The 14,398-nt window shown below is 42.5% G+C and overlaps 1 protein-coding gene across 11 annotated transcripts in view; it reads right to left on the reverse strand.

The window, feature by feature from the left end:
- PCSK4 (proprotein convertase subtilisin/kexin type 4) overlaps positions 1-14,398 on the reverse strand; it is a 59,791-nt gene that overhangs the window by 37,738 nt on the left and 7,655 nt on the right. For 5 of the 11 annotated variants that reach the window (XM_056516695.1, XM_056516649.1, XM_056516643.1 and 2 more), the window contains one exon: positions 3,616-3,711. In XM_056516695.1, the coding sequence (XP_056372670.1) occupies positions 3,616-3,639 (24 nt within the window). In that variant the 5' untranslated portion in view covers positions 3,640-3,711. Of the gene's footprint in view, positions 1-3,615; positions 3,712-12,114; positions 12,261-12,311; positions 12,379-12,952; positions 13,023-14,398 lie in introns of all 11 variants that reach the window. The other 6 variants (XM_056516661.1, XM_056516653.1, XM_056516669.1 and 3 more) reach the window with 3 other exon arrangements.

Raw genomic sequence — 14,398 nt, forward strand, 5'->3', positions numbered from 1 at the left:
GGTTTCTTCTTGGCAAGACACCAGGCACATATCTTGAATGTTGCAGAAACGGATGAACTTTGGAGTCGCCATAGCTGCACCACAGCGACCTCTTGAGCTTCTTCAGAATCTGGACACTCACTCTCAGGGCCGGACTGGGTGTGAAAACCAGCCCTGGAAAAAATTACATACCAGCACCATAGTGTTGCGTCATTATACCAGCACGTCGTCATTTTCTTGTTCATAAAAGGTAAAATATAGTTTCCCCACATTAGGTGCAGTATAGTTCCCCCACATTAGGTGCAGTATAGCTCCCCCACATTAGGTTGGCAGTATAGCTCCCCCACATTAGGTTGGCAGTATAGTTCCCCCACATTAGGTTGGCAGTATAGTTCCCCCACATTAGGTGCAGTATAGTTCCCCCACATTAGGTGCAGTATAGTTCCCCCACATTAGGTGCAGTATAGTCCCCCACATTATGTGCAGTATTGTTCCCCCACATTATGTGCAGTATAGTCCCCCACATTAGGTGCAGTAATATAGTCCCTCACATTAGGTTGGCAGTATAGTTCCCCCACATTAGGTGCAGTATAGTCCCCCACATTAGGTGCAGTATAGTCCCCCACATTAGGTGCAGTACAGTTCCCCCACAGACATACAGCCTTCAGCCATATACAGTGTATGGCTGGAGGCTGTATGCCTGTTTACTGACCCACTTCAGTATTCTGACCACCGCTCCGGGGTCACGATCTACTGCTATGGCCTATGTGCCACATCTCAAAGCGGCCCACCAGGAAATTTCCTGGTATCTCGGTAGGCCAGTCCAGGCCTGCTTGCTCTCAGGGGAAGCTGGTGCGGTGTTCGCATCATGAGAGGATACTGGATTCAGTGGAGCTGCCGGCAGAGTAGGTAGCTGGCTGCTGTTCGGCAATGACACAGAAGAGACCACCTCAGCCGAGGTGACTGATAACAAAACTGCCAGTCTCGTTGTGTCCGTTGGTCAGGCCAAACCACTGTGGCAGCAGTAGGAGGCCTGGGCACTTGTTGAGGGGTAGCTCCCTGCCCTTGCTAGGTAGAAGCCTGAGTTTCTGGGGAACCAATATCCCAGTCCTCTAAAAGCAATAGGCCAAAGGGCTTCCATTTGAGGCTGACAGCAAATGAGGGAATGGTGTTGGTCGCCAGTAGTCCATTTGTACTTGGATCAGACATATTGGCAATTTTGAGTGCGCTGTCGCTTTAAGAGAAATGATGTGTATGGCCCTTTAAGAAATTTTATGAAGATCTGCAGCAGCTTGGATAAGGCACAGAGTCTATGGCTAGAGTGATTTAGGGTGCTCTTCCTCTGTTTTGCAGGTAGTGGGCAGCAATGAACTGGTGGATGACAACTGTGGACAATAGCAGCATTTGCAGTAACAGCTGCAGGATTCAGGACAGAAGATTTGGGCACCAAAGGCCCTGCGCAGCACTGTGCTGATGACTTACTGGTTGCTTCCGGTAGCAGAACAGTCCTGGAGGGTGATCACGGCAGCTGCAGGATTTGCAAGATGGTAGCGCCCAGCATACTTTCTGTAAGGGCCGGCTGTGAAGATCTTCCCCTGTCCAACTTTTGATTCCTACTCGCTGTTAGGAAAGAGGCATTGCTCCCAGAGGATGGCGGTGTGTGGAGCCTGGACTTTGGCGCAAGCGGGAAAACCCAGACACTTATTAACCCTTGTGGGTACTGCAGGAACTTTACTTTGGTGGAGCAGCTTGCGCTCAGCACGGAAAATACATGATTCTGCAGACAATGTGTACTCCCCCTCTATTTCTTCAGCGACCTACACGGTCCGAAGATAGGACAGCTTCTCCTGGGCCAGGTGTGGGATAATAAATACTTCGATGCCAAGTTACGGATAACTGTCTTCACTGAGGCAGGAGTAGATGTTACAATCCTCACTGTGCAGACTAGAGTAGAGGAGATGCAGAGTAACCCTTTAGGAGCCCTGTAGTGTTGCTGTGACTTGTAGTAGTATACTTTAGACTTAATGCTGAGGCCTCCCACAGTGACTAGGCTTCTGATAGTGTCCAATTAATTCCAGAAAGCCAGGATATGAACTATCACTGTGTGGCCCGTCGACTTCCTGGGTATTATGCTCACAATTAGGAATTTCTGAATCCTCCTGGGCGGGGAACACTTGCAGAATGGCATGGTCGCTTGCTTGAAGATTTACTTTAGGCTTCCCTTGAATCTCTTCACACCCCTGCTGTCTCTTCTCCACACTGCAGCTCATACAGAGCTCTGCACAGTACACACTCAAAGTGTGTACTGACTGACTAGACTGGACTTAGACTGAATAGCTCCTCTCCCGCTACACTATATACGGCCTAGCTGGGGGGGGGGGGGGCTACCATTGGGCATGGTCACATGGGTATTCTGCATCATATATCCTTTACATTTCTTAAAGATACAGTGCCAAACAACATATATTAACAGGCAAAGATTACAATGAATATCAAAGCATCACTGGAGCAGCAGGGCCAAGGGCAGGCACCTGAAGCAATGTTTACCTGACAGGATGCACTCCAGTAATATGACACAACATGATAGGCCCCATTCACCCAAAGGAGGCTAAAAGAATGTCCTTTTGGCCTCCGCCAGGCTGATAAATATTGGCATACCTTGCTTATACAGTATAATGGCATATGTTGGAGCCTTTTGTCACAGGTAAATTTGGGGAAATTCTTTAAAAGGGATCATTCCTTCTCATAAAATGACTGCATATTTCCACAATGAAGGATCCGTGCTAGCAGTTTAGTGCTGCACACCTTCTGTCCAAGGAGCCGCAGTATGTGCAGTAAGTATGACTTACATTACTAAATGTCATGTTCATTATTGTTTTGTTGTTTTGTGTGATCATTTTGGTGTAAGGTCACTTGGAGGCATCACATGTGTCTATCATATTTGTAGTGTGGCATTGAGGCAGGTTGTTTTTCCCAGTCCTTTATCCAAGTGAGCTAGCAGAGACTCTCAGCAGGTGACTAATTAATGAGACCAATAGAAGTATGGGATGTCTGCATATAAGGAAAGGAAACATAATGATCTGGGCTCTCCCCAGAAGACAGCAAGGTGGCTGTAAAGGGGGAGGCAGGGGTCCTTACGAAGAGCACTGTGAGTTACCCACAACAGTGAAGTGGACAGACAAGGGGTCTTAGTACACACAGCAAGAGGCTGCCAACGCTGTGTGTGAACAGTGAGTAAAGGTTGCAGGAAACTTGTGTTTTAAGCTGGTGGAGACTAGCTTACCAGTGGATAGAGAGGGAAGTGACTAATGTGTAGTTAGTGGCTGGACGGCCTAGAATTTTGTTTTGTTCCGGTGTTATGTTTTTGTTTCTCCTGCAACCTAATAAAGCTGGTGAGGTGCCAGACTTGCATATAGAACTGTTGTTTGCCTGCTGATTGAAGTAGAAATGTGTCCTGTGGCTGTGTCAAGGACAATCCCAGAGCTAACCCCAAAGTGAAATCCCTATAGTAGGAATAAACAACAACCCACAACCTAGAAATATAAGCTTAACTAGTGATCATGGTGGCATATTATAAAATAGCAATCACATCTGACTATTATTATAAAAAAAAAAATACTTCAGGATTTTGCTTACCATATACCACTGCTTTTGGAACATGGGATCTGTGGGCAGGACATTGATCTGTCTTTTTGTCCTCCTTTTTACAGTCTGCTGTTCAAACCAATGCACCTGATGGTTACAGGAAACATCAAATCACAGGAAAATATCCAGGTCATTAAAATAAACACCAAGAAAGCTGAAATTAAAAAACTGTCTTTGTTCTTCTTAATACCTACCATAAAAGAGAAAGTCCATACTTTACACTACACTGTGTGCACAATTATTATTAGGCAAGTTGTATATTTGAGGATTTTATTATTGAACAACTACAGTACTCTACATCAATCCAAAATGTTAAACCTTAAACCTGAATATTTAAGCAAAATACAAATGAGTCTTTGGATTTCGAATGTGCGTACAATTATTGGGCAGCTATTACTGTGAAGAATTATTAGGCAACAAAACTATTCTTTCATCTTTCATGCCTTTACTGGCTAGCCACACAGTGGAATACTTTGATAATGCTATGGAGCATTGTTCTACATGAAAATCATGAGGGGGGAGGTATCAAAATCTGTGTAGAGGAGGAGTAATGCTGTTGATAGCTTCATTCTGATTTGTTTCCTCTCTAGGCCAGTGGTCACTTCCCGTTCCTACATTCCCCCTCCATCAGGTCCAGGGGTCAGGTAAGAGCGCAGCTTGCCTGCGCCGTGGTTACGTTTCTCACTACAGCAGGTACGGACGTTCACTTCGGGGCTCGGCAGCCCAGGCAGCCGTGCGGTGGGTGGCTAGCTAGGTATTACATGTGCACGAGCCCGCTTTGTTTACTTGGTGCCACGGTTACTGGCATGTGAGTGTTGCAGAGCGGCATCTGTGCACAAGTCCTGCTTTGTGTACACTGCATATTAGTTACGGGCGCACATGCTGTCATATGAACATTGCGGAGCGGTGTGTGAGGAGAAGTTGCTGAGCGCCGCCTTGCAATTTACTGAGGGGCATCCCCAGGGGCTGCGAAAGGTTGCCCGGGGTAACGTTCTTCAGGAAGGTGATTGATAAAAATTTCTTGTTGTGCAGTTCAGGTTATCCGGTTGTGTAACTTACATAAGCTGTCCCTATATACAGGAATGTATCTACTGTGGTACAGCTACATGTGTGCAGGAGTATGTCTGCTGTGGTACTGCTCCTCTATACATTGTTCATGTTGAAGGTCAGGTATGATAGTATGTCGTTGCTGACGTTACCACATGGTATTCCACGTTTTCGTTTCACAATGTGCCACACTTATGTTTCCTTACAGCGTTCTGTGTTATGTTACCATACACGCCTATGTTTCCCTGCATTTATCACGCATACGATTCATACAGGATAACACGTATTAATTTCATCCAGGGTACTGACATCACTTAGCTTCCTGTGTCATGGCTACATTCTACACAACTACACCACCATGAGATTGTGTTTCCACTCAGTTGCAATAGCAGATAACGAGCAAAACCGCGTACTGCCATACGTTCCCACACAGTATACCACGCTTACCTTCCACATAGTGTTCCGTGCTTATGCTCTACACAGTATACCACGCTTACCTTCCATATAGTGTTCTGTGCTTATGCTCTACACAGTATACCATGCCTACTTTTCACATAGTTACATAGTTACATAGTTATTACGGTCGAAAAAAGACATATGTCCATCAAGTTCAACCAGGGAATTAAGGGGTAGGGGTGTGGCGCGATATTGGGGAAGGGATGGGATTTTATATTTCTTCATAAGCATTAATGTTATTTTGTTCTTTGAATGTATCTAATCCTGTTTTAAAGCTGTTAATTGTTCCTGCTGTGACCAGTTCCTGAGGTAGACCGTTCCATAAATTCACAGTGCCCCCTCGTCCTTTGGGGGGGTTTAACCTGGAACAGTTTTTCTCCAGTTTTTCTCCATATTTTTTGTATGGGCCATTAATATACTTATATACGTTTAACATATCCCCGCTTAAACGTCTCTTCTCAAGACTAAACAATTGTAACTCCTTTAATCGCTCCTCATAGCTAAGATGTTCCATGCCCCATATTAGTTTAGTCGCGCGTCTCTGCACCCTTTCCAACTCCGCAGTGTCCCTTTTATGGACAGGTGCCCAAAACTGAACAGCATATTCCAGGTGAGGCCGTACCAATGCTTTATAAAGGGGGAGTATTATGTCCCTGTACCTTGAGTCCATGCCTCTTTTGATACATGACAATATCCTGCCGGCTTTGGAAGCAGCAGCCTGACATTGCATGCTATTCTGTAGTCTGTGATCTACAAGTACACCCAGATCCTTCTCTACCAGTGACTCTGACAGTTTAATCCCCCCTAAGACATACGATGCATGCAGGTTATTAGTACCCAGATGCATAACTTTACATTTATCCACATTGAACCTCATTTGCCAAGTGGATGCCCAGACACTTAGTCTATCCAAGTCATCTTGTAACCTATACACATCCTCTATAGACTGTACCATGCTACAAAGCTTGGTGTCATCTGCAAATATAGAAACAGAGCTGTTAATGCCATCCTCTATATCATTGATAAATAAATTAAACAACAGCGGGACCAGTACTGAACCTTGGGGTACACCACTAATAACCGGGGACCAATCAGAGTACGAATCATTGACCACCACTCTCTGGGTACGATCCATGAGCGAGTGTTCAATCCAGTTACAAACTAAAATTTCCAAACCCAAAGACCTTAACTTACCTGTCAGACGTCTATGAGGGACAGTATCAAACGCTTTAGCAAAATCCAGAAACACTATATTCACAGCCATTCCTCTGTCAAGGCTTCTACTCACCTCTTCATAAAAGCAAATTAGATTGGTTTGACAACTTCTATCCTTAGTAAACCCATGCTGGCTATCACTTATAATACTATTATCCCCTATGTATTCCTGTATGTAATCCCTTGTAAGTCCTTCAAACAATTTACCCACAATGCACGTTAAACTTACCGGTCTATAGTTTCCTGGGGAAGACCTAGAGCCCTTTTTGAAGATTGGTACCACATTAGCCTTGCGCCAGTCCCTTGGCACAATACCAGACACCAGAGAATCTCTAAATATCATGAACAGGGGTACAGATATTACTGAACTTACCTCTCTAAGAACTCTTGGGTGTAGTCCATCCGGCCCTGGGGATTTGCTTACATTTATATTACTTAACTTACCTTGTACCATCTCTACATTAAGCCAGTTCAGTACATTACATGATGTGTTACCAGCACTGACCTGGCCAATGTCAGCTCCTTTTTCCATAGTGTATACAGAACTAAAGAACCCATTCAGTAGCTCCGCTTTCTCTTGATTGCCTGTGACAACCTCCCCATTATCATTATTAAGGGGTCCTACATGCTCTGTCCTTGGTTTTTTTGCATTTATATATCTAAAAAAATATTTAGGATTGGTTTTGCTTTCTTTGGCCACCTGTCTCTCGTTTTGAATTTTTGCTGTTTTTATTACAATTTTACAGATTTTATTAAGCTCTTTGTACTGTTTAAATGTTATCGCTGACCCATCAGATTTGTATTTTTTGAAGGCTATTTTTTTGTTGTTTATTGCTCTTTTAACATCATGTGTCAGCCATGTAGGATTTAGTTTTAATCGTTTATATTTGTTCCCCTTTGGTATATATTTAGCTGTATAGTTATTTAGAGTTGATTTAAAGATGTCCCATTTACCTTCTGTATCAGTATTTGAGAACACCTCCCCCCAGTCTATGTCCTGTAGTGCAGCCCTCAGCCCAGGGAAGTTTGCCTTTTTAAAGTTATATGTTTTTGCCTTCCCTGCCTGTCTTTGTTTTCTACATTTTAAGTCAAAAGTAACTATATTGTGGTCGCTATTACCAAGGTTTTCCCGCACAGTTACATTACCAACCAGCTCTGCGTTGTTGGAAATTATCTGATCCAACAAGGCATAGTGTTCCATGCTTATGTCCCACACAGTATACCACACTTACCTTCCACATAGTATTCCATGCTTATGCTCTATACAGTATACCATGCTTACCTTCCACAGTGTTCCATGCTTATGTCCACACAGTATACCACGCTTACCTTCCACAGTGTTCCATGCTTATGTCCCACAGTATACCACGCTTACCTTCTACATAGTGTTCCATGCTTATGTCCCACACAGTATGCCACGCTTACCTTCCACACAGTGTTCCATGCTTATGTCTCACACAGTATACCACACTTGTGTTCAACACAGCATTACTCAGGTTCCTACTCCGTGTACGTGTATATGCTTCCCTGGCAGTTTAACATGTACATCTTCCTTCAATATGACCCACATATGTTTCTTACTGTATTGTTTTCATGGCTTATGGTCATGTTTTTTCATGTTCAGCGCTGTCATGTTACTCTTAAGTTTCTCATTGAACATGTGTCATTTTACCCCCTAATGTTCACACTACGCAAATATTCCTATAGCAGGCACATTACGCATAAAATTATGTATCCCTTTCTGGAGCTGTCACATGTTGCATACGTGACTATGACATTTATGCTACAATAGTTCCGACGGCATGCGTTACCTGAGTTGATACCGTGATTCACATTATTATATCGATATTCAGTACCAGGCATTGATACCATAGCTGATGTGCTTTGGTATAGTTGATATACTGGGCTTTGTGTTAATATAGCCGATAATGTGTTACATTCCATAGCTGTCATGTGGTGCATTTTGTCCCTATAGTGGTCATACAGTGTTTATGTTACTGTAGCTGATCATTTGCATTACATAACTAGTAACTATATGCTATGTGGTAGTGTTAATTATAGTGTTAACTGATATACGGTACATTAATGTTACTTGGGGCTTATGTTACTGTAGCAGATATACTGGGCATTTAACATTATTTTAGCTGACATATGGACCTATGTTACTACTGCTGGTAATTTGTGTTTGTTACTGTGGCTATATATACACTGTGTATTAGTGGTTAATTAGCTGTTATATTGAACATTAATGTTGTTCAGAGCCTACGTCACTATAAGCTCATATACAGCGCCATGTTTTACGGTGCTTACGTTACTTCAAGTGATATACCATGCTTCAACATTAACGGTTCCCTACAGTATCACATACATACTGTTCCCTACAGGGTACTATGCATACGGTTCCCTACAGTGTGACATACATATGGTTCCCTATAGGGTACTATGCATACAGTTTCTTACAGTGTGACATACATAAATTTCCATACAGGGTAATACGCATACAGTTCTTTACAGCGTAAGTTTCATAGCTATTGTCCCTTTTTTTTGTTTAAGCTCTGTTATGTTATGCTTACGTCATGTACGCTAGGTTGTTTTACCTCTTAGCTCTTTATGTTCGGTGTGGTTGGAGGCTGATTGCTGTTGTTAATCCGTATAGCCTCATCTTTATAGTTTCCTTTCTGGTCTTTGCACACGCCTTGTTACAGCCAGTTTGATCTCACCATTCCAGGTAAGCTTTATGTCCACACTTACATGGTTTCGTACATCACAAGCTCCCGTGATAGAGAGGCTGGCCGACAATCCACGAGCCTTCATATTGTTGTCATTTTTTTGTACATTACAAACACTCTCATTTGGGACAGATTATATCATCAATCCATGAGCCTCTTGTCGTCACTTGTTTTGTACGTTACATACGCGCCTGTTAGAGGCAGATCGTTTAGGTTATACAGTGTTTACGTTACTTCAAGTGATATACCATGCTTCAACGTTAATGGTTCCCTATAGTGGGACATACATATGGTTCCCTACAGTGTCACATACAATACATACGGTTACCTAGAGTGACATACATACTGTTCCCTACAGGGTACTGTGCATACAGTTCCTTGCAGTGTGACATACATACGATACATACGGTACCATACAGTGAGACATACGTACGATTACCTACAGTTTGACATACTTACATTTCCCTACAGGGTAATACGCATACAGTTCCTTACAGTGTACGTTCCCTAGTTTGTCAAATTCTTTGGTTTCAGCTCTGTCACGTTATGCTTACGTTATGTACGCTAGTCAAGTATTTTAGGCTGTGGTCATAGTATAACACTCACATTTTCATGTGCTTAAGTCAGGCATATTAGACTGTTATAGCGTCATGTTGTTCTTGTAGGCAGGTCAGGTATGGTAAACATCACTATAGTTGGCAACATTCCTAGGATACCCATGCAGGTATGACCAGGTTGTTTTACCTCTTAGCCCTATACGTTCGGTGTGGTTGGAGGCTGATTGCTGTCATCAATCCGTAAAGCCTCATCTTTATGGTTTCCTTTCTGGTCATTACATACACCTTCTTACAGTCAGTTTGACCTCGCCATTCCAGGTAAGCTTTAAGTTGATACTTTACATGCTTTCATTCGTCACACGCTCCAGTGAGAAAGAGGCTGCTCGACAATCCTTGAGCCTTCATATTGTTGTCATTCCTTTGTACATTACAAACGTTCTTGTTTGGGGCAGATTGTATCGTCAATCCATGAGCCTCTTGTTGTCTTTTGTTTTTGTATGTCATATCTGTTAGAGGCAGATTGCTTGACAATCAACGAGCCTCATGTGGTTTCCGTTTCTGCATTACATACAATTCTGTCTGAGGCAGATTGCACTGTCAGTCCACGAGCCTCATGTTGTCGTCATCTCTATCTTCCTCTTATGTTTGTTACTATGCCTAGGCATAGCAGTAATTATCTTCTTTACGCCTCCAAGTATGAGGATACTGCCTTACTGGTACACGAAACCTTAGGTTAAGTACGTTAAATTATTATAAACTTTTATGTTTGTCTATGTGGGTCTGTTTTCACTTATGTATGTTTGGTAAAGGTTCCCGAGACACTAGTTCTCAGGGGAAAAAAAAAAACAAAAAACGTGTACCGAAGCGCTCTCTCCTCTGTGTCCGCTCACTGTTGGAGGTTCCGATCGTGGTCATGTGAAGAAATAGCCAGGCTCGATGCGGTTGGTTAATCACTTAGTAAGGAGGGCTCAGGCATTCCAGGGTCAGCTCCCCTTTTAAATTATAAGTACAGGATGAGGGGTTGAAGCCCCAGCGGATGGTAAACTGTCCGCATTTGAACACCTTTTGCAGGCGCTGTTTGGCTTCTTTGGAAAGAAACCAAACAGCGCCTGCAAAAGGTGTTCAAATGCGGACAGTTTACCATCAGCTGGGGCTTCATCCCCCTTGTTACTAAGTGATTAACCAACCGCATCGAGCCTGGCTATTTCGTCACATGACCACGATTGGAACCTCCAACAGTGAGCGCTTCGGTACAACGTTTTTTTTTTTCCCTGAGAACTAGTGTCTCGGGAACCTTTACCAATCACATTTACCAGACGTCCAGGACCCACAGGATGCCATGGTGTCAGCCCTAGCGATTCCCGATTCCCCGGGATACAAGCGCTATATGGTGTTATGCCCAGTGCATAACACCTTAAGGTGAGCAGGTTTCTTTACATCACGCTCATTTTATCTGCCAAACCACAAGAATAGCGCAACAATGTGCGGTAAGCACATTGTTGCGCTATTCTTGTGTTTCTATTTTTTTCATATATCGAGTATTTCACTTATGTATGGCATGGTTCAATAGGAATACTTATATGTGTAGCACGGGACACTTGCAAATTTTTCTCTCCTGGCACTACCTATCTAAATACCTACTGACGTCTGTGTTTTGGCCACTTCTCAATCTAACTGACTCATTGTACCTTCTGTCTATCTAGCACTTCTCCAACATTTCCTATGTCTGTCACTTACCTTTATCCATGCGCACCCTGGTAGTACCATTCTGGTAGGCGCTATGGGTCCAGTAGTGCCAAGTGGTATATCCAGAATTTCTTCTTGGTTTCGGCTCCATAACAGCTGAGCCAGCTCCTGGGTAGGGGCCTCTCTTTGTCAGTTATCACTTAAATGTTAAGTAAGTTAGGGCACTTTTATCGCTCTGTTCCATTGACACGTTCCAACCTCCGGCTGTTGCCTGGAGCATTTTGTCTTCTATTTTGGGTTCATATGAAGTAGGTTATGCTTAACCATTAATTCATGCATTACCCAACTGATGTATTTTTGCCCCCTTTCTATAGGATACCCTTCATGGCCGGCCAAGCACACCCCAGGCCTAATTATTCATGCAAATGTTACCCTACTTACGATAGATATATATATATATATATATATATATATATATATATATATATATATATATATATATAAGATCCGACCAAAAGTGGAGGTTAGCTGAAACAGTTAACCTAATTTGTGGGAGGGATCTGGTCCTTATATACCCACCTCATCCACACAAGTGCCGTCGGCAGCATGCAAGGCATCCCCCCCCTCCCCCCCTTTTTTTTTCTACAGTTACTCTCAGGGTATCCCCCTTTCTATAGGATACCCTTCACGGATGGCCAGGCACACCCCAGGCCTAATTATTCATGCAAATGGTACCCTACTTACGGTATATATAAGATCCAACCACAAATAAGTTTTATGTTATGTTATCTGTTGCTCACTTGGTTTGTCATTCTGTGCTCTGGAGGGGGAGAGTCCTCACCCTGCATGACTCCTCTTCCTCCCTGAGTCTGCTGTGCTGTGTCTCTTCATCTCATCATTGTAGGCTTCTTTGTAACCCCCCTCCTCTCTGTTTTCATGCTACAGTCTGATAATACAGGAGTGAGCACAGGTGAGTGGTAGTCCTACCTTCACTTACTTGACTTTGCCTCTGCCTGTGCTTCAGCTTGGACAAAGATGATGCTGCAGTCGGACAGGATTATGTTCTGGATTGTATGGGGATCCAGATGATGATTTTTATAAAAAGAAAATAAAAAAGGAAAATCATGGTGTGTGGCTGCTTATGGGCAAATTATACTGGCAACCTTAACATAATTAAGGCATGGATGAATGGGCAAATTTACCAAGACTATTCTTGGAAAAAAAATCTTCTGCCATCTACCAGGGTGATAAAAATGAATCTAAAGAGAATAAAGCTACTAGAATGGCCATGCCAATTACCTGACTTATATCCCTTTGGAAAGCTATAGAAAAAAATGAAAAGAATATGATTCATTAAAAATCTGAAGACTGTGTGGAAGAATGAGCCAAAATCCCACCAGAGCAATGAATGCAACTAGTTTCTCCATACAGGAGGCATCTTGAAGCTGTCATTACCAACAAAGGCTTTTGTACAAAGTACTAAATACATATCAGTAAGTGTAAAGTAAAACTTGATTTCTAAGCTTATTTGTTTTGGTTTCTTTGTATGCATGGATTACTTGGGCTGTTATTAGAGATAAGTGAACTCTACTGCTGTTGGTTGGCAACCACCAGCATACCATGTGTCCTGGTTCTTACCAGCATCATCCTCTGTGCCATGTGCCTGCTGTGGTTCCTGGTCTTCTGTGTATAACAATGCTAGGGTCACCTAAGAATGCATTCAAGTAGTTTTAAGGCTATGTTAAGGCGACATGCGGTAAGTCATTGTAACTAACAGCTTGCTTCGAAACTAGATTTTGTATGCTTTTTAACACTAAAATAAAGCTACATAACTTTTTACATATCACTTTTTGTTGGCAGATGCCTGTAAATATTAAAATGGACACAGTGGAATTAAAAGATGCAATGGCTTTTTCCAAAAAATTATCCCTTTTTGGGAATAGCAACATGTTTGGAGTCTGGCGAGTGAAACTGCCATGGATTTTTCTAAGCATTCCAAAAATTCGCCCTTTTTTGGAGTTGCAACAGGATTGGGGTCCCAAAATAGTGAAGAAGAAATAGGTTTTGCATGAATAGCTGAAAAAAATTATCCCTTTCTTTAAAGGGATCATGGGTTGTTTATGTGTAGGCTGGTAGTGGCGGTAGCAGCAAGGGTAGCGGATTGGTGGGAGTAACAGTATCAAGCAGACAGCAGGCAGTGCCAAACTGGTGGTAGTTGTAGTATCTAGCGTACAGTAGGAGGTAGCAGACTGATGGGAGTTGGCATCTGGCACAGGAGGTTTTAAATTTCCCACTGCTCGATGCCTCATTCATTTTAAAAGGGGTACTCCGGTGGGAAACTTTTTTTTTTTTTAAATCAACTGGTGCCTGAAAGTTAAACAGATTTGTAAATTACTTCTATTAAAAAATCTTAATCCTTTCAGTACTTATTAGCTGCTGTTTGCTACATAGGAAAATCTTTTTTTATTTAATTTTTTTATTTATTTTTTGTGTTGTCCACATTGCTCTCTGATGACACCTCTGTCCATGACAGGAACTGTCCAGAGCAGGAGAGAATACCCATAGCAAACCTCTCCTGCTCTGGAAAGTTCCTGACACGGACAGAGGTGTCAGCAGAGAGCACTGAGGACAACACTAAAAAGAAATTCAAAAAGTAAAGAATTTCCTCTGTAGCATACAGCTGCTAAAATGTACTAAAAGGATCAAGATTTTTTAATAGAAGTAATTTACAAATCTGTTTAAGTTTCTGGCACCAGTTCATAAAAAAATTAAAATAATAATAATAATAATAAAGTTTTCCATTGGAGTTATTCCACGTTGCTGGCAGACAATCTTGTTCACTTAGGGGTGATGATGACACCTGCCATGCTGAACACTATCCCTGATGCTACACTGGACAGTGGGATAAAGTATTCCTGGTTATTGGCAGATGCCTGCAAGTGTTAAAATGCACACAAAGGTATCAGAAGACGCAATTCTCTCTTTTTGTGAGTTGGAACAGGATTGATGACGGTGTCTCAAGATAGTAAAGACACTGACAACAGTGATGAAATCACTTCTGTAAATTATGAAAATTTTAAAAAA

The sequence above is a fragment of the Hyla sarda genome, chromosome 1 (assembly GCF_029499605.1).
Source record: "Hyla sarda isolate aHylSar1 chromosome 1, aHylSar1.hap1, whole genome shotgun sequence".
In the NCBI taxonomy this organism is placed as follows: Eukaryota; Metazoa; Chordata; class Amphibia; order Anura; family Hylidae; genus Hyla; species Hyla sarda.